General features: G+C 42.5%; 1 protein-coding gene across 1 annotated transcript in view; it reads right to left on the bottom strand.

Moving 5' to 3' along the window:
- LOC146808453 (transient receptor potential cation channel subfamily M member 2-like) overlaps window positions 1-19,148 on the bottom strand; it is a 2,757,229-nt gene that overhangs the window by 1,453,860 nt on the left and 1,284,221 nt on the right. The window contains exon 15 of the mRNA XM_085623562.1: window positions 11,254-11,399. Coding sequence (XP_085479688.1) covers window positions 11,254-11,399 — 146 coding nt within the window. The remainder of the gene's footprint in view (window positions 1-11,253; window positions 11,400-19,148) is intronic.

The following is a 19,148-nucleotide window of genomic DNA, read 5'->3' as shown; positions in this document are numbered from 1 at the left end:
GTTAGACACGGTTATACCTTACTTTCAATTAACCTCTTCAATGCCCGTGACGAGCTGGTCTCGTCATGGGCCGCGGTTGCGCTGTGCCCATGACGAGACCAGCTCGTCACAAACCCCGCCCGCTAATGAAACGGCCGGCACAGGGCGGGGAAAGGGGCGGGCACTGAAGGGGTTAAAATAACCTTAGAAATTCTGTGACAAAAACAAAGGCTAAAGTGATGTTTTGGTTAGGTGAAAATTTCTGTTAACCATACCATTTTAACCTCAACAAACACTGAAGTTCACCAGTTATAGTTAACTTGCCCACTTACAATATACTGCTTATGACGTCACATATTATTACATCACTCATGACGTTCTTTGATATAATTGATGACATCTAAATTTACTTTATTAATGATTTTACTGTGAAAGTTGTAGCTATTTCAGTTAACTTGTGAATTTCATTTTTTTTTTGTTTAAAATTGTATTTTACCAGACATTTTCACCTAATTATAATGTCACTTAAACTGTTGCTCTTTTCAGGAACTATATATATTACCCACAACAAAAAGGAAAAGATAAAAAGGAAGTTAAAATTGACTGATACATTAACAAAGTCAAATAGAAATATGTACCTTTAAGATCACTGGCCTCTCCAATGGTTCCTGGAGAGGGGCACTGGTTTACCGACCCCCCGGTATAAAAGGAGACTTCTCAAATCAGCTATTAGAAATTATTGCGCCCCATGTCTTACCTTCTGACAATTTGTTCCTGATTGGAGATTTTAATCACTATGCAGAAATGCTATTAAACCACGACACTGACAAATTAATCTCTAATATGAGTACTCCTGGTCTTGCTCAGTCGGTGGTTGGTTCCACCCACTGCGCTGGCCACACACTGGATCTTCTATTTACGAATGCATCCGAAATGACTATGGAATCCCCTGAACCGTTATTATGGACAGACAATTACCTATTGAAATTCGCTATTCCCACTGTTTTAAAAGAAAAAATTAGATAGCGAACTTGTGTTGCGCAGATCTTGGTGCAAAGTACCTCCGTCCCTTTTTCAAAAACATTTCTGCTCTGATCCTATAGACTCAGTAGCAAGTGTCAACCATATGGAATTACAACTTAATAAAGCCATTTTGACCCCTCTAGACATAATTGCCCCTTTACATAACGTTAAGTTTAAGACTAGAATTGCCCCCTGGTTTACCGATCAATTAAAAACCACTAAAAGTCTGTATAGAACTGCCAAAAGATTATGGTGAAAAAGTAGAAACCCTGCAGACCGTGAAAGCTATAAGAAACAGCATCACAACTATATGAATGAAATAAAATTGGCAAAAAAATCCTTTTTGATCAATCGGATAAAAAAGGCAGAAAACTCCTCCAGGGAACTCTATCATATTTTAAAAGAATTTACTGTTCCTACTAATCTACCCACTGTGTCTGCTTCTCAAAACTGGATCGACTCTTTATCCGAATTCTTTGAGAAAAAAATTATGAACATTCATCAGACTTTTCTACCCTTACATAACCGTAAGTCTGTCACTTCGGCTATGATAAAGATAAAATCAGGTTCCCCCGCTGACCCTTTTCCTTCAAAATTTTTCTCTATTATTGCACCTACAGTTTTAGATGAATTAATTGATCTTTTCAATAAGTCCTTTTCTGAAGCTGATTTTCCTTCTGTCTGGAAGGCAGCCAGAATTAGACCAATTCTAAAGAAGCCGACAGCCGACCCTAAAGTGCTTCTAAATTATCAACCTATTTCACTACTTCCCTATTTTGGGAAAATGCTGGAGTCCCTTGTGAATCAACAGCTGGTAAACCATCTTGAGAGCCTTGGACTCTTAGACTCCTCTCAGTCCGGCTTTAGAACGGCGCACAGTACGGAGACAGCGCTGATTGAGGTCACTGATAATATCAGACTAGCTCTAGATAAACATCAATCGGTCATCCTCGTCTTGCTTGATCTGTCTGCTGCCTTTGACACCATCTCCCATAAGATTCTTGAACAAAGACTCTGGGAGGTTGGTGTCAGGGGGAATGCTCTTAAATGGTTTATCAGCTACCTATCAGAACGTACAACTACTGTCCGGATGGGAAACATTATTTCTTGTGAGAGACCGGTAAAGATGGGAGTTCCACAGGGCTCTATTTTAAGCCCCACTCTTTTTAATCTTTACATGACCCCTTTAGCTGAGGTGATCAGATCACATGGTTTTGATGTCATATCCTACGCAGATGACACGCAGATTCTGGTCACCTTAGGCCCGATCCCAATGACACTAAGCAACGTTTTGGAAACTGTCTTACCCATGTTGACAAATGGATGAGATCAAACCATCTCCAACTTAACGGGGGCAAGTCGGAGATCATGCTCTTTGGTAAAGCTAGCGACCATTGGTCGCACGATTGGTGGCCTTCTAGGCTTGGCTCATGTCCTGCCCCAAAGAACGTGGTCCATAATCTAGGGTTCTATATGGACGACTGTCTATCCATGCGGGGCCATGTTAACCATGTCGTTGGCACTTGTTTTGGTGTTATGCGTAGCCTACGAGCCTAGAGGCACGAAAACCCTTGACACAAGGACTGATCATCAATAGAATGGATTATGGCAACGCACTATTGCTGTCAATAAATGAAGATCTTATAAATAGACTTCAGGTTCTACAGAACACTGCTGCCAGATTAGTCCTTGACCACCCATACAGATCTCCTTCTGCAGCATGGTTAAACACTCTTCACTGGCTCCCGGTGAAAAAACGAACTCTTTTTAAAATACTATGTCTTACTCACAAGCATATGTATGGAACTGGTCCAAAATACTGGCTGACAAAGTTACATTGGTATCACCCATCCAGGATGCTACGCTCCAGCGATGCGGCATTGCTGACCCCATTTAGAATCAATACTGTCAGGCAAGGAGGCCGTTCGTTCTCCTTTTTGGCACCATCATCGTGGAATAAAATGCCTCTCTACCTTCGTAGCATTCCAGAACACAGTAATTTCCGTAAAGAGTTGAAGACCTGGCTTTTTGGAAACTAGATCTGGTCCGTTTATCAGAGCCGTCTGCAAGTGCCATGAGACTCGTGTGAGTGATATGTGCGCGATACAAATGCTCCTGACTTGACTTGACTTGAAAGGCTATGGAGCAAAACATAAAAATTCCAAAGTTAAGGTACTATCATTTAATCTCCTGCTCCCATTGTATTAACCCTTGCCATCACTTGTAAAAGTGGAAATCAGATTTGAATGTTAGAATTGAGTAGGTAGATTTAGGGTTGTTGAAACTCTGTATGGGTGTGTGACTAAGCAGTTGGGGTGACACCAAAAGAATAGGTAAAAGTGGAAGAGTTGTTTGCAAAGGAATGTAGCATTTTGCTACAGCATCCAACACTTAGGAACTTATTAAACGTTGTGTTGTTATGATGATGACATTTTGTCATTTGTTATAACAGAGGCTGTATATGCCATTGTAGATTTGTAGATTAATGTTTTAGTAGCTTTTGTGGTTATGATTGTTTTTTAGGTTGAGCCTAGGCAGCACGCATGTACTGTCTCCCGACATACTGAATCACCTCTGTGGGCTTTCAGCACGCCCATCGCTTGCCATTGGTTGGTTTGTGTGCCTTTCTAAATTCCTAACTTTTTATTGGTAATTCAAGGCTATTTTTGCCACCTTTAGGTATGTCATTCCCTTCCAAGGCTACTGCCCATTTTACACGGTTTAATTAAAATCTTTCGACATGCAAAATTCTGTCTAGACTTAATTTATGCAGCCATTTGATTTAAAAGAAAAAAAAACAGCCAGTATCTAGCAGTTAAATCCCATTCAGCCGAAACAAATTTCATTTCAAAGCAATAAAAATTCTTACCATGTCTGACAGTGAAGCTGCAAGAGCCAACGCAGCCTGTCTGTGCTGCTAGTTTACAATGCATGCTCTCCTGAAGGCGCATCCAGTTCCCACAGCCTGTGTACAAGAGCACATGTGTGCTACCCTCAGACGTCATTGGCGCTATCTGAAGAAAGGATCGCTGGGGTCTCTGAATCCAGTGCATTGTGCGATGCTTGTGTTTATTTGCAGTTACTGCAACATAGGGTTTTACAGCCTAGTGGGTCTCATTACAGGATGTAAGGTGTGCACAACAGCTTGGGTTGCCTCATGCAGTGTATGGTTTTGTACATCCTGCCTGAGCGAGCTTTCAGTGTATCCTAGATGAGCAGCCGGATCCTGCTGTGGGATCCATAGCTTTGACGAGTTTTGTTTAACTCACTGAATGTTGCACATCTAGCTTTAATAAGACTCCATACCCAGACCGAGCTATTTACTCCCTCTCCTTGGATTCATTTTAGTTTGACACTCAGGTGGTTCTACCATGGCCCTGGGTGCAACTTGTGATGCAGCCATGTCACTGGGAGTAGCCAGGACAGTTTTAGGTAACTACGATGACAGGAATCAGGAGTATAGGTATCTGCTGTGCAACAGTTGCAGTGACATCGTGTTCTGCCCTTCCCACTTATGATTTAATTTTACTACTGAATTGTTCACGGAAGGGGAGAGAGGATCATTGAGGATAGTGGTTCCGTTCCTAGTGACATGAGTCGGATGATAGAAGCAGGAGGAGGTTGACGAAATATAACCATGGGAATTGCTGTGCCTCATCTGTTCTGCAAGCATGTCCCCTTAACACTTAGCCCTGTCTTGAGTAGAGGTTCATGACCTAGCACACACACATGAAGCGCCCTAAGACTTCCCTTAAACATTTGTCTGCAGCCACCACCTGGGTGCACATGTAACCTTGGCACTGCCCATGTTTATATTGTTAAGAGCCGCAGGCGCTCAGACATACATCTCACTTTTCTCTGCTCAAAAGGTGCCGTCGTCTTTGGTCAAACTTTGTCTATTTTCTCTTAGCCCTCGTACTGCTCTGGTGTTCAGGATTTTAATCTTAATATGCTGTTTTTAATTAGAAATATGCTGTTTTTTTATTAGACATTGTACTATTTAGTTATATGTTATTTATTTATAAAGTTTTATGTAGTGCGAACAAGATCCCGAAGGATATCAGAGCGCTTTACAAAAAGATGGAAGGAAGGTAATACGTGCAATATCGACATCAACAAAAGAATAAAAAACATGAATAATTATCGTACAAAGGGGTCAAAGGAGAATAATACAACGGCTAGTATATAGTGGGCTAAGAAAAGGGCAAATGGTAAGGGTCAGAAGAGTAGCATCAAATGAAGGTCTAATGGTTGTAGGATCAGAGACTTTGAGCGGATGATCATAACCTATTTAAGGTAAGAACTTGTTCATTAGGAATCTTTTAGCTCCAGTTTGAAAGCAGCCGTGGAGGAGAGTCTGCGTACTTTCGGTTGAAGAGAGTTCCACATTTCGAGGCAGCGCCAGAGAAGGCTCGTTGGCAGGTTCTCTTTTTTCTATAGATTTGTGGTTTTAAGAGGAAGGAGTTTTAAATTTGTGAGGGTCTACCACCCCCAGATAGCTCACGTTTTTGCGCTAGTTATCTGGGGGGTTTGAAAGGGAGGGCTTTGTGTGCCAAACAAGACATCTTTAGCTGAATTCAAGCTTCATAAGGCAAGCATTTAAGGGATTTTAGGACTGGGTATATGTGCGCGTTTCTTTTGGTACCTGTAACCAGTCTAGCCGCAGCGTTCATAGATGCCCTTAGTGGAGCCAAGGTATATTTGGGGAGGCCAAAGAGCGTAGAGCTGCCATAACCAAGTCTCTGTAACACAAACGCTTGGACCACCTGTTTGAAATCAGATGGTGGAAGGAATGGTTTGATATTTCGGAGAGTCCTCATCAAATGATTAGCTCCCTTACACACCTTGCAGATATGATTCTTCATGTTCAGATGTTTGTTCAGGGTGATTCCGAGAGATTTGGTTGAGTCTATAATGAGGGGGGAGCAGTTTAAGGCAGTGAGGTGATTCAGCCAAAGGTGTGGCTTGGGGATGTGGTTCAGAGGAGGGATGAGAAGGAATTCTGTTTTGGAGGTGTTGAGCAGGAGGTGGTTCTCGGTTAACCAGTTTTGAGTAGATGTTAGGATAGTGTTGAGTGAGATGAAGTTATCCGGGGAGGAGAGTTTCAAATAAAGTTGACTATCGTCTGGATACATATGGAAGAGAATGTTCGTAGAATTTAGTGTATTAGCTAAAGGTTCCAAGAACATGTTGAAGAGTATAGGAGATAGAGCGGAAACTTAGGGGACCCCCATGAGTACTGGAGAGAGCTGGGAGAGAGTGCGGTTTGCCTCGACTCTTTGTGATCTGTGGTGGAGGAAAGCCGAGAACCACTGTAACACTATGAATTGTATTCTAGTTTACCATGTTGAGTTTTTTAATGCTAAAAAAAGGCACTACATCTACCCTTGAACTTGAGAACAGAGATAAATCTTGGCATGAACACAGTTCTCGGACGACAGGACAACTGCAGCCATTGGACTTATTGCCGGAAGTGGTTTCATGCTGCAGTTTTACCAAGTGCAAATACCCTTCTTCTGAATCGGTAAGCATCTTCATTTCCATCCGACCATTTGTGTGTTTTTTTGAGTAGCTTCCCCTCTTTGCTCAACCACGCTTCCAGGCACACGCACCAAAAGTGCAAACCAACTGATTATGAAGCATTGCGGCAATCATTATAGTGACCGAAAACAAAAGACAGCGCCTTTAGATGCTGCACCGCAAAGGCTTAGTGGGAGATATCACCGTGGTTTAATCTTTAATAGCCCGGATATGAAAATGATATTACCCAATAACTAGTTGACTGTGAAATAAACAAACATGGCTTCCTAGCTTCACTGACAGGTTTTGCCATGCCGTGTGATCCTGGGTGCATCAAATGAGGCACGTATGGCAAAGTTGCGTTATCTGCCAAACACGACAACATTTATAAACTGTTATAAAGAGCTATATGTGGAGATGGATATCTCCACTCACTGGTCGGCAAGCTCAGGCAACACTTGTGCTCTTCAACTCTCCTACCTATTCCAGTGTACGTCACAGATACCTAAACGTGAACCTGCCCATTTTACACATTTCGCAGGACGTGCCTGAACCTCCAGTGATCACACCTCTATTAACTGTCCGCAATACAACACCAACACTTCTCTCTCTCATGGCACGCACCAGTTACTTCATTTCAGTAATACCTCTCTTATTCACAGTACTTACAAAGCCATGAAAATGCACAAAAGTGCCATATAAAGATAAGTTTCTTCACATAAAGGCAGTGGGAACCCCCGTACATAGAAAGGACAACCAACTCTGCCCATTATTCAAATTAATTCATCCTACCTCTAGGTTGCAAAAGGCATAGAATGTGCTTGCTGAAGTACTCTGCAAAGCGCTGCACAGACTGCTTCTGTGTGCTATGGATGTTCTGGCAATGCTTTTAAGGCAAGCGGTTTGTGATAAATGAGTATGTCTGTGCCTTCCATGCAGCATGATGTTGAAAGAACACTGAATCAAAGATGCTCATACTCAACACCTGGTCCGATGCCTTCTGGCATTTAATCAACGTTTCAATCAACTTCTGACAAAAGAATAATTATTACTAATGTGCTTACATATTTATTTATTTGATGGCTTTTTTTTCCAACAGCATATAAATTATGTCTCCTATCATTAATTTACCACAAACTTTGATGTCTTTAAAAGCTAAATTAATGTAATGGATAATGTGCTGCATGGCTGAACACTTATAAGGTCCCAAAGGCGAGACCTACTGGCTATGCCAATGCTTGTTTAAGTCAGGTGTCTGCTCCAAAAACGTTAGCATCTCATCTCAAAAACCAAATTTATATCACAAACCTTCTGAGGCTTTGTGCACTTCATACAGTGTTGGAATATTTTCTTCCATCGATCAATACTGAATAGATACTGCTTCAAACATAAAATTATAATCAAAACAAATGAGTGTGACAATATGGAGAACCTTCTCTCTGAAGGCTAGGCCATCTGGAGCTAACTGACAGTCAAAACCTGGCAAAAAAAACATCAGTCTATCTCCTGCTGATAATGTGGAAACAGATGCTCAGTAGGCTATTCCAAGAAAAACTTAAGTTCTGCAGAATGTCTTTTTCAATTGGGATTTCCTGCAGCCAGGCATGCTAACAGTGGCAAAAATCTGTAAATCATAAACTTCCATATCCAGATAATACCAACCAGCACACACCAGAATGCTGTTCATGATCAGCTGGTTAGAGAATCTTCTCTACACCTTTCCATTAAACTGATTTGGGTTGTTCTACTCACCCGAATTAAGCCAGTGCCAGAATGATCTTAATGATTCCAGAATGCCCAGTTCAACAAAGGTACCTGGACCAAACATCTGAGCCCGTAAGTCTGGTGGTGCAAGACTCCACCAGGAAAGTCAAACCGAATGTCCTCTACTCTGTCAGGTAGGGAGTCGAAGTCCATTGGCATATTCGGCAAGAAATAATTTTTGATCATCCAGTTTATTCCCATGATCTACCTTTTGGGAAGCTGTATGCAGGCTATTTGAGGCATGGCTAGCAAGATCTTGCTGAAGGTGGGTAAGCCAACAAGTTAACAGGGAGATGCCAGCTCTAGTACCAACACCACCTCCAGGGTCTGGAGAGGGAGGCAGGCAGAAGCCACATAAAAGCTCAGGTGTTATGGGCTCGAGGTTCCAACGGGACTTCCAGCTGAGCCAGAGTCAGGCTTTAGACTCGAGCCTAGAGAGACTGCGAAAAATCTACTCTCTTACTGGCTATGGCGAGTCAGATTTTTTCAGGTCGAGCAATTTTGAGGACCTACTTGTCAGTTCTGGCGAGTGAACTTTGGCTGCAAAGGAACAGGTGTTCTGTTCCTTCAGAAAGTGAATGAGCAATAAAGATGCCTTTAAATCTTGTTTTATCTTGACACATTTTCTGTCTATTCAAGGACAGAGGACAAGTGCCAGTTTGTCTTATGACTAATTGCTGCTTATCTTAACCTGGAAAATGGTTTTTACTTTTTTCTCCTACTACAGTTAGAGGTTTTTGTCAAGCTGTCTGCGAAACAAAACACTATAGAATGTCAGTTTTTCACACAGCATTTAAATAGCTTGTAAATGAATACAACAAATATTCCAAAATATAGCAGGAATTATGAAAGTTTTTGGGGGGTAATTAAAAAGTGTGATGCAACCAAAGATGTAAATAGGAGCAAAACAAATCAGAACACTTTACTTGGTGATGTGCAAATGGGAAATATTTGTAGAAACTCAATTTCCAAACATTGTTTTACACTATTTAGTTTTATCAGTAAAACCGCATGTCAGTGGGAAATATTGTGGTCATTTCAATGGGAAATCTGATTGCTAATGACAGAGTGCTACCACTTAATGCTTTAGTTATGTATTCATTAAAAGTGATAGTTTTTAAACATGATTTGAGAAACGTTTTTCCCCCACCCTGATGACAGTGCTGTTAAAGAACTAAGAGGCAAGTCAGGGGTCATGTGTATCCATATGTGTCTAAATGTGTATTATGAATGGAGCAAACGTTTAGTCTATTAAATCAAGCATATATGCTGTACTCACGATTTTGAAGGTGATCTTATACTGGATGATGAAGAAAAGGGTGACTCATTGAATTAAAATATTTACCCAGGATCACATAATTTGAAACCAGTTTATGGATCAAGAGCATTACAATTTGGTTGAGTAGATTATTTAAGTCACTAGACCTGCAGGTCTGGTAAAATTGTTATGATTTTTCAAGGCCTGCTAGCTTGAGCTTTAAGAGTCTTGCCCACCTCTAGATGTTACTTACTTGAGAAATTGAAATGAGGAATTCAGGACAACCTTTCCCCAAATGATTCAGGATGCAATAGATACTGCCAAATATGTACTGAGGGTCGCACAATGGCAATACCATGGCCACCAGTGCTGTGCTCAGGAGTCATGCCTATATGCCCTACTGGACAGTCAGACGATGTCCAGGGATCTTTAATGAACATGGAGCCAAACTCTTTGGGGAAAATGTCAACCAGATGCTAGAAAGCTTCAAAAATAGCTAGGTTAAAGCCCAATCCCTAGGCTTCCTCTCACCAGTCTGTCAGTTTCACCAGTAGTGCATACCGTTTAGCGGCTATCTGCTAGGTATGGCCTATCAATAGCAGCAGACCTTGCAGCCAGTTCAGTAGCCAGGCAGACTTTTCACATCCCTAGTCGGTGTAGTGGTGACTGATACCATGGACATCAGCACCTGGATTATTCTTCCACATCCTCCTTACCAGTGCCAATGACTTCCAAGCCCTTCTGATTCCCTCTTACAGGACCACATACAGCCGGCAGGATGTGAGATTGCCTACCTAGCTGAAAACGATCATTTCAGATCGGTGGGTGGTGCAAATTTTATATAAAAGGTTATGTCATTTATTTAATCAAACCCTTATATACTTCCCATGTCTGCTCAAGTTTCTGCAGATCATGCTTTCTTCCAAGAAAGTCAAGTTGTTTCTGGTCAAAGTAGCAATCAAGAAGGTATTGGACTTGGCAGAGGACGTCCTGGTGCCCAAGAAATATGAAGGCTCAGAATGATTGTGGATCCTTGCCCCCTGCAGTCCCCCAGAGGCTACCTTTGGTTTGTGGTGGGCTTAGAGTATTACGGATTTGCCATCCTGTCCTTCAACTTCACCTCCATCCTCAGGTATTTATAGAGCTAATTGCCACAGTCAGGGCCCCTCTTCACTGGTTGGGTATACATGTATTCCCACACCTCAACGATTGGCTCTACAAAGTAGGTCAGCCACATTCAGTCACACATCTTCGGACGATGGTCACCTTTCTGTCATCCCTGGGATTTTTCATCACCGAAAGTGCCTTCTTTAAATAGTGTATCCAACAGAAAGAGCACTACAGATGGTAAGTAACTTGTTCTTTTAGTCATTGGCTATGTGTCAGACCCTTTCGTCAAAAAACAGAAGGTTAAGTGAACAGGGTTTCCGGGGAAAATCTACCCACTTGTGTTCCGATTTAGTTCAATGTATTAGAAGTTGAGTTTTCTGCCTCTAAAGATAGATGGTGACAGGAGATCAGAGGCACATTCATTGTTAACATGATACCTGTTGCAATCACTATCCTTTTAAGATAAAACAAATGCCACAATTAACACAATTATGCCTCTGCAGAATTGAGAAAAATGAGTTTGAATGCATAACACTGAAAGCTCACTTTACAAATAAGAACTAACTGAATACAAGAAAAAGAATATTGAAAGAACGGACCTGGACTCCCCCATGGGACATAAAGTCTTTAGCATTAGCATCCACGGCTAGCTGCAGGCAACTGCTTCCTCCCCAAGCAACAGACACTCGTGTCAGGAGCTCCTCTGCATAGTTTTCATTTTTGACACAGCACTCTGAAAGCACCCCTAAAATCACCAAGAACACAATCAGAAATCAAGGGTAATCTTAGTTCTCCCACTGGGCTACATTTTTTAATTCATAAATAGATAATATCTTGACATGTGTACATGATCCCAAAACACCTCTGCAGAAGATACTAATTTCACTTTTTGAATAATTACACAAAATATGTTCAAGTAGGAAGCAAGCTGTCTTGTTTTAAAAACAAAGTTAGTATGAAATAAACAGTAACATATTTTGCTACTTTAAACGCTCCTCACAAAGTGAAAACAAAGTACGAAATGATGTAACTAGGCCCAAGTTATATATACAACATGTTTGGCACATATCCTTTACAGGGCACACTAACATAGAAGGCAATGTTGAGTTAGTTAGGGTAGTCCAGTTACACCAGAGAAACAGAGCAAGACCAACCGGTCGTGTTTCTAGTTCCATTTCACTTTTACTGGGATGAGGATGGGTTGTTTATGAATCTAAAGAAGACATCCTTGAAGGCGAAGCAATATTTCAAGTAAACAACCTTTCCTTCTCTATCTTATTTGATATTCATAAACATGAGAATGGAATAGTATGCTCATCTATCAACAAAAAAGGGGAGAAAGCCAGGGGAAAATGTTGAGAATAAAGCAGATTGAATTATGCACATAGGTTGTGCAGAAAGGCCTGAAACAACACTGTGCATGTCTAGGGATCAGATTCAATGCAAAATGCTGCCCTCCAAGCGATCATAGGCACATGTTGAAGGTTGTGAGTTTTCTCATAGACTATCCAGCAGAGGGAGGCTATAAACTTAATCCTTTGATTACACAAAAAGTTCAAAGAAACTATCCACTTTGCAACAAACCAGTGCAGATTCTTTCCCCTTTTACAAATTACTGTTTTGACATGTGTACGTCTCTACTCTTATCAAGTTAATATATTAGGGCTCTTTTAACTCTTATTAAGTTAATATATTAGGGCTTTTTTTTACGTCTAAGGTATCAAACAACCTCTGTGCTGGGGAGAATGGGTTCAGGAAGACAAGCGGTACTAAAATGGCCTAATTAATATGAAGAGTCTGAGTGACTACTGTAAAGAAGGAGAGGAGAGTTACTGAGGACACTATTGTAATTCAAGACAACTAAAGGCTCATGCTGGAACAGAGATTGACTTACACTCACCTTTCTAGGTCTGAAAGACACTAAGAAAGCTCCCTTTTGTTGAAAGTTAAAACATACATAGAAAAGTGGAAACAGCAGCTTGCTAGTATATGCAACAAAGGGAAAGTGCCACCTGACACGAGGTAAAACTTTCTAGGCCCCTCTAATAAATATTACATCACTTGACAGAATGAAACATTTGCTGGAATAAGTCACATGTAGACAATCTATTCATACACTGCATATCATCAGATCAATCTGCCTGTTCTTAATCTGATTTACATGAACACGTACAATGACCTCTTCTGTTCCAGAAGGCCCAGGTGGTTAAAACGTTGACCATACTTGTGCAGCTCAGCAATGCAAGTCTGTGGTGCAAAGCTATACCTGGCATCCTGAATAAGGGATCTAGGCTGCAAGGAGCTCTCCTGTCTGTTCTTTGGGGCAGAAAAAACTTGGAAGAATTGTTTCTTACCTGTAACTCTTTTTCTCTCACAGGGGTATTTCCATTATAGTCATAAGTGCTGAATAGTCCCGCCCACGTGCGGGGACCCCAGAGCAGTCATAGGCAATAGGCTTACCTTTCGAGATCAGGTGAACGCAGTCACATCAGTAACTTTCCAGACGCTTAGAATGATAAGATAAATATTACACCTGTTACTCAGGAAAGGCAACAAATAGCAATTAGCTACCTTATTTTATCTAAACTTGATTATTGTAACAGCTTATACCTGAATATTCAACAGCAACATATGAACAAACTTCAACTATTGCAAAATGCGGCAGCTAGGCTGCTAACTGGTATTCCAAAATTTAGAAAGCTTCTCTGGCTGCCATGAAGGCAACTGGTCAGATTCAAATCACTTTGCACAGCCTTCAAAGCTTGCATGACATAGGACCAGACCATCTTAAGCAATGTTTCAATTGGTATACCCCCACCTGAACTCTTCGCTCCTTAAGAGCGAAGATGGTGATAGTCCCAACATTCAAAAGAGCTAATTGGGGTGGTAGAAGCTTGTTTACCTGCACCACCAGGGCATGGAATGAGCTTCATTTCCATATTCGGGCCTCCCCTGACCTGTTGGTATTTAGGAAGGCACTGAAGACTTGGCTTTTCAGCAGTTAGTTCATTCTGGGTCTTTCACTGTAATCTGCTTCTTGGCTGTTGCGCTAAGTACTAGGATACCTTTGGGTAACCGTTGCACTTTATAAGGATTATGTTATTTACCCTATAACCATCTGTTCTTGGCATGTAGAGCTCTAGATTCACATGCTTTGCATACTCCTGCCATCTATTGTTGGGTCCAGATGTTTGCAAATTGTTTTTCTTTGAATGAGACTTTTCCAGTCATGAGGTAAGGTGTCCCCTCCTTTCGCTGATACTACGCATGGGCATCGACTCCATTGTTAGATTGTTTTCCCGAAGAGGGTGAGAATGGAGTAAGTGAGGGTAGTACAGAGATGTCCATGCGTATGTAATGTAAATAATAAGAACTGCAACATCCACAGGTGTTGGGGGAGGGTGTATGTGAATCTACAGCGCTACATGCCAAGAACAGATGCTTACAGGGTAAGTAACATAATCCGTTCGAGGCATGTGTGCTGTAGATATACATGCTTTGCATAGATTGTATAGCAGTACTCTCCCAAAGCGGTGGCTATCCAATGGGTGTTGCAGTTTAAAAAAAAAGTGTTTTTAGCGCTGCCTTTCGAACATTAGCTTGTTGACCTGCTAATACACCCATACAATAATGTTTGGTAAATGTGTGTGGTGTAGACCATGTAGCTGCCTTACATATGTCAGCTATGGGAATGTTACCTAAAAAGACCATAGATGCTCCTATTTTGCAAGTAGAGTGTGCTCTAGGAGGTATAGAGTTCTTTTAGCTTTAGAATAGCAAGTTTGAATACGTTTGACAATCCACCTAGAAATACCAGATTTAGAGATACGATTTCCTTTATGAGGTAGAGCGTATGTAACAAAAAGTTGTTTTGTTTTGTGAAAATCTTTTGTCTCATCAATATAGTACAACAATGCTCTTTTTACATCAAGAGTATGTGGAGCCCTTTCTACTACTGAATCAGGTTGAGGAAAGAACACAGTTAACTCAACTGATTGGTTAATATGAAAAGCAAAAACTACTTCTGGAAGGAATTTAGGGTTTGTATGAAGAACCACTCTATCTCTATGAAGTTGAAAGAAGGGTTCTCCTAAGGCTAATGCCTGTAACTCACCAACACGTCTCAGTGAGGTAATAGCAATTCGAAAGGCAACATTCCATGAGAGAAATTGTAATGGACAATTGTGTAATGTTTCAAATGGTGGACCGATAAGCCTTTTGAGAACAATGTTAAGGTTCCAGATAGGTGCAGGTGGTACCTGAGTGGTATTATTCTTTTAAGGCCTTCCATAAAAGCTTTAATTACTGGAACTTTGAAAAGGGACCAATGTTTGTTTTGCAGATATGCAGCTACCGCTGCAAGATGTAATCAAATAGATGTATAGGCTAAGCCAACTCGCTGTAGATGCAAAAGATAACCAATAATGTTTTGGATAGCTGAATCGAGCGGATCAATTGTGTTATTTTTACAATAGATGACATACCATTTCCACTTTGCTGAATAACATGCTCTAGTGGTAGGTTTTCTTGCTTCTTTCAGGACTGCCATACAATCTGGAGGTAGGTTTAAATATCCAAACTCCAGGACGCCAGGTGCCAGATCTCTAGCTTGAGCTCCTTGAGGCTTGGATGTCTGATTTCTCAGTGGCTCTGTGTGAGAAGGTTGGAAGTGAGGTGTGGGCGCCACTAGAATTAGTGTGAGTGATGTCTGTCTGAGTTTCCAAACCGGCAATGGAAGAAGAGGGAGAGGCGGAAAAGCGTAAGCAAATATCCCTGACCAGTTCATCCACAGGGCATTGCCTTTGCATAGATGGTGTGGGAATCTGGAAGCGAACTTTGGGCACTTTGAGTTCTCTGCTATGGCAAAGAGATTTGCGGAAATCCCCATTTTTGTAAGTACGGAAGGAGAACTTGGGGATGAAGTTCCCATTTGTGTACTTTTTGCCACATTCTGCTGTGGAAGTCGGCAAACTGGTTGTGCATTCCTGGAAGGTCTCCTGCTAGAAGATGAATTTTGTGATGTATCGCCAAATGGTCTGAGAGAGGCATGACAACTGTAGAGAGTGTGTCCTCCACCTGTTTTTGTATATAGCACATTGTTGTCATATTGTCCGTCCGGACTAAAACAGCTTTCTCTTCTAGGAGGGGCTGGAAAGCTTTTAGTGCTAGTTGAACTGCTAGAAGCTCCACGTCATTGATGTGGCGACTTCTGTGGTTGATGTCCCATGAACCTTGAATTGCTAGATGCTGCAGATGAGCACCCCAACTAGTGAGAGGTGCAGCTGCTGTTAGTATGACATGTGGAATGGGGTCAATGAAAGGCCGCCCTTTTGTGTGCTCCACCACTGCAGAGAGCGATGAGTGCGGCTGTCTACCAACACTAGATCTGTTAATTGACCCTGTGATTGATTCCACTGACATGCTAAACATTCCTGTAGAGGACGCATGTGTAATCTTGCGTGACGCACTATCGTAATGCATGATGCCATCATTCTTAACAGCTGAATGAAAGTCTTCACTGTTAGGTACTGATTGGTTTGAACTTGTAATAAAAAAGTTTGAAAGTTTTGAATTCTCACTGCATTAGGAGAAGCTATAGCTGTGTGAGTGTTTAGCACTGCTTCCAGATATGTTTGCAGTTGTGAGGGTTAAAGATGGGACTTTTGTGCATTGACTGTAAATCCCAATTGATGGAGAAGGTTTATGGTAGCTTCAGTGTGTTGGCTTTGATCAGCCAATCGTCCAGATATGGGAAGACATGAATTTGTTGTCTTCTTAGATGAGCTGCTACTACTGTTAGACATCTTGTGAATACTCTGGGTGCAGTAGTCACTCCGAATGGAAGTATTTGTATTTGTATTTTGTAATTGAATTTGTAGGGCGCGCAGCTACCCACAAGGGGTCTCCCGGCGCCAATACATTCAATGATTACCCATCGCAGTTGTTAAAGAGAGAAGAGCCAGGTTTTAAGGTCTTTGCGGAATTTCAGAAGAGATGGTTCAAGTTTCAATGTGACCGGAAGAGAGTTCCACAATCTGGGGGCGATGTAAGAAAAGGAGCAGCCGCCCATTCTCGAAAGTTTGAAACGGGGAATCACAAAGTTGCCCTGAGATGAAGATCTAAGGGTGCGGGATGGAAAGTATGGTTGAACCAGGGCCTTAAGATAGCCTGGGGCCCGCCCTTGCTTGATTTTGTGCAGAAAACAGAGGGCCTTGAATTTAATCCGGTTTGTAATGCGGAGCCAGTGAAGGTCTCTAAGAAAAGGAGAGATTGAAGATCTCCACAGGACCTTACAAAGAGGCGAGCCGCTGAATTCTGTACCAGCTGAAATCTCCGCTGGAGCTCCTGGGTGATGCCAAGGTAGAGCACATTACCGTAGTCCAGGCGAGAGTTGACTAAAGCCTGGACCACCTGGCGTCTTGATCCTACTGGGAGCATCCACAAGATTTTGCGCAGCCACCGCAGAATGGAGAAGCAGGTGGCCGCTACCTTAGCCACCTGGTGTCGCATGGAGAGTGATTCGTCCATAACAAATCCAAGATTGCGAACCTGAGTCGCTGGAAGAAGCAATGGGCCCATTTCTGCCGGCCAATGTGAAGGGCCCCAGAGGTGCTTTTGCTTGCCCAGGATGAGCACCTCCATTCAATTTCAGGAGATTCGCCTGCATCCACTCTGCAACTCAACTAAGTCCTAGTTTAAGAGCAGAAGGGGAGTTAGCGGCGGCCGATGAAAGGGAAAAAAGAATCTGAGTGTCATTGGCGTATGAGTAAAGGGAAAGACCAGAGTCTTCCACGATGGTGGCTAGGGGTCTCACGTAGATATTAAAAAGCAGAGGGCTATGTGAGGACCCCTGCGGAACACCATACGCAGATGAACGAACAGAGGAGGAAGAACCGGACGAGACAACCTGGAAGGTGCGATGGTCTAGAAAAGAAGCCACCAGTCGAGAGCAGAGCCGGACACCCCCGCAGTTCTCAGGGCTCTCAGAAGGATAGGATGTGAGACCGTGTCAAATGCGGCGCTTAAATCTAAAAGAATAAGCGCCGCGGTCTAACCATGATCAAGATGTATACGAAGGTTCTCCGTAACCCCCAAAAGGGTTGTTTCAGTGGAAAACTGGGAGCGGAAACCTGATTGGGATGGATGTAGAAAACCAGTGGTCTCCACGTGAGATGTAAGATGTAAGTTGATATGCCGCTCCAGGATCTTTGAGAACATGGGCAGCAAAGAAATAGGCCGGAAGTTGGCAAGCGGTTTGGGATCTGCACCGGGTTTTTTTAAAAGTGGCACTACCAGAGCCCTTTTCCATTCATCCGGGACTATGGATTCCCGCAATGAAGAGTTAAGGAGCTCTTGAATAATTAGTAGAGCATCAGGGGAAAGTAGTCGAAGGATGCTCAAAGGAATAGGGTCCAGAGGAGAGCCTGAGTTGACTTTAGTTAGACAGGCATGCAGCGAATTGGAATCTAGCAGAGGCCATTCGGAGATCAATATGTCCTGGGGTGGTAGGCTCGATAAGGTCCAGGTGGAGGAGTCAGACAGGGGTATAGGGGAAGCTCGAGACAGGGCATTGTAGATAGTTTCGACTTTAGATATAAAAAAGTCAGCAATTTCATTGCATTCCGCTTCCCCTAACGCGGGTGGAGTGGGGACAGTATTTGAACCAGCTAACTTCTTGACCGTAGAGAAGAGGGCTTTCGGTCGATTTATGGCCTTTTCAATCGACTGTGAGACAAACAGTGCTTTTGCTTTACGACAGGCTTGATGGTATTGCCTGAGTGCTACACGGTAGATTGATTTGTCATTTGGGGCGTAGGATTTTCGCCACAGCCTCTCCAAATGTTTACATTTGGATTTAGTAACTTTTAAGGCATCTGTAAACCAAGGGGCGGGGGCGAGATGCGGGGTAGATGGCCTAAGACGTGGTGGCAGGTGGTGGTCAATATTGGATGTTAGCCAGTGCGATACTTCCTGAGCCAAAGCAGTGCACCCAAGGTTGATATCGGGGCAACTGGCCGCAAGAGAGGCGTTAAAGGCCGAGATATTTAGCCTAGACCAGGCTCTGAGGTAATTTCGAGTGCCAGGAAGGAGCAGGCACTTATTGAGATCAGCAGGCAGAGTGAAATGAATAGCATAGTGATCGGACCAGTCAAGGGGGAGGGCAGGGTAGGTGCAATCGAGCAGAATGTTAGAGAGGACAGGGTCAAGTAAGTGTCCTGCCTAATGAGTAGGACCTTTATTGCGAAGTATTAAATTAATAGCTTCGCAATCGGATAAAAATGTGCAATTTAGTCGATTCTGCGGGTTAACTAGATGGAGATTTAAGTCTCCCAAGATGGTGAAGTTTGCTGCCTTCATGACGAGGGGGGCTACGCAGTCCGCAAATGAGGTTAGCCACTGTGTGGGTTTATCAGGGGGACGATAAATAAGTAAGCCTGATAGTGTCAGTGGAGGAGAGACAACTATCTTGAAAAGTTCGGCTTCACAGTTTGGT

Source organism: Triturus cristatus, chromosome 8, assembly GCF_964204655.1.
Source record: "Triturus cristatus chromosome 8, aTriCri1.1, whole genome shotgun sequence".
NCBI lineage: Eukaryota > Metazoa > Chordata > Amphibia > Caudata > Salamandridae > Triturus > Triturus cristatus.
Note: the sequence above shows the minus strand (reverse complement) of the source record. Positions and strands in the feature narration are given on the sequence as shown.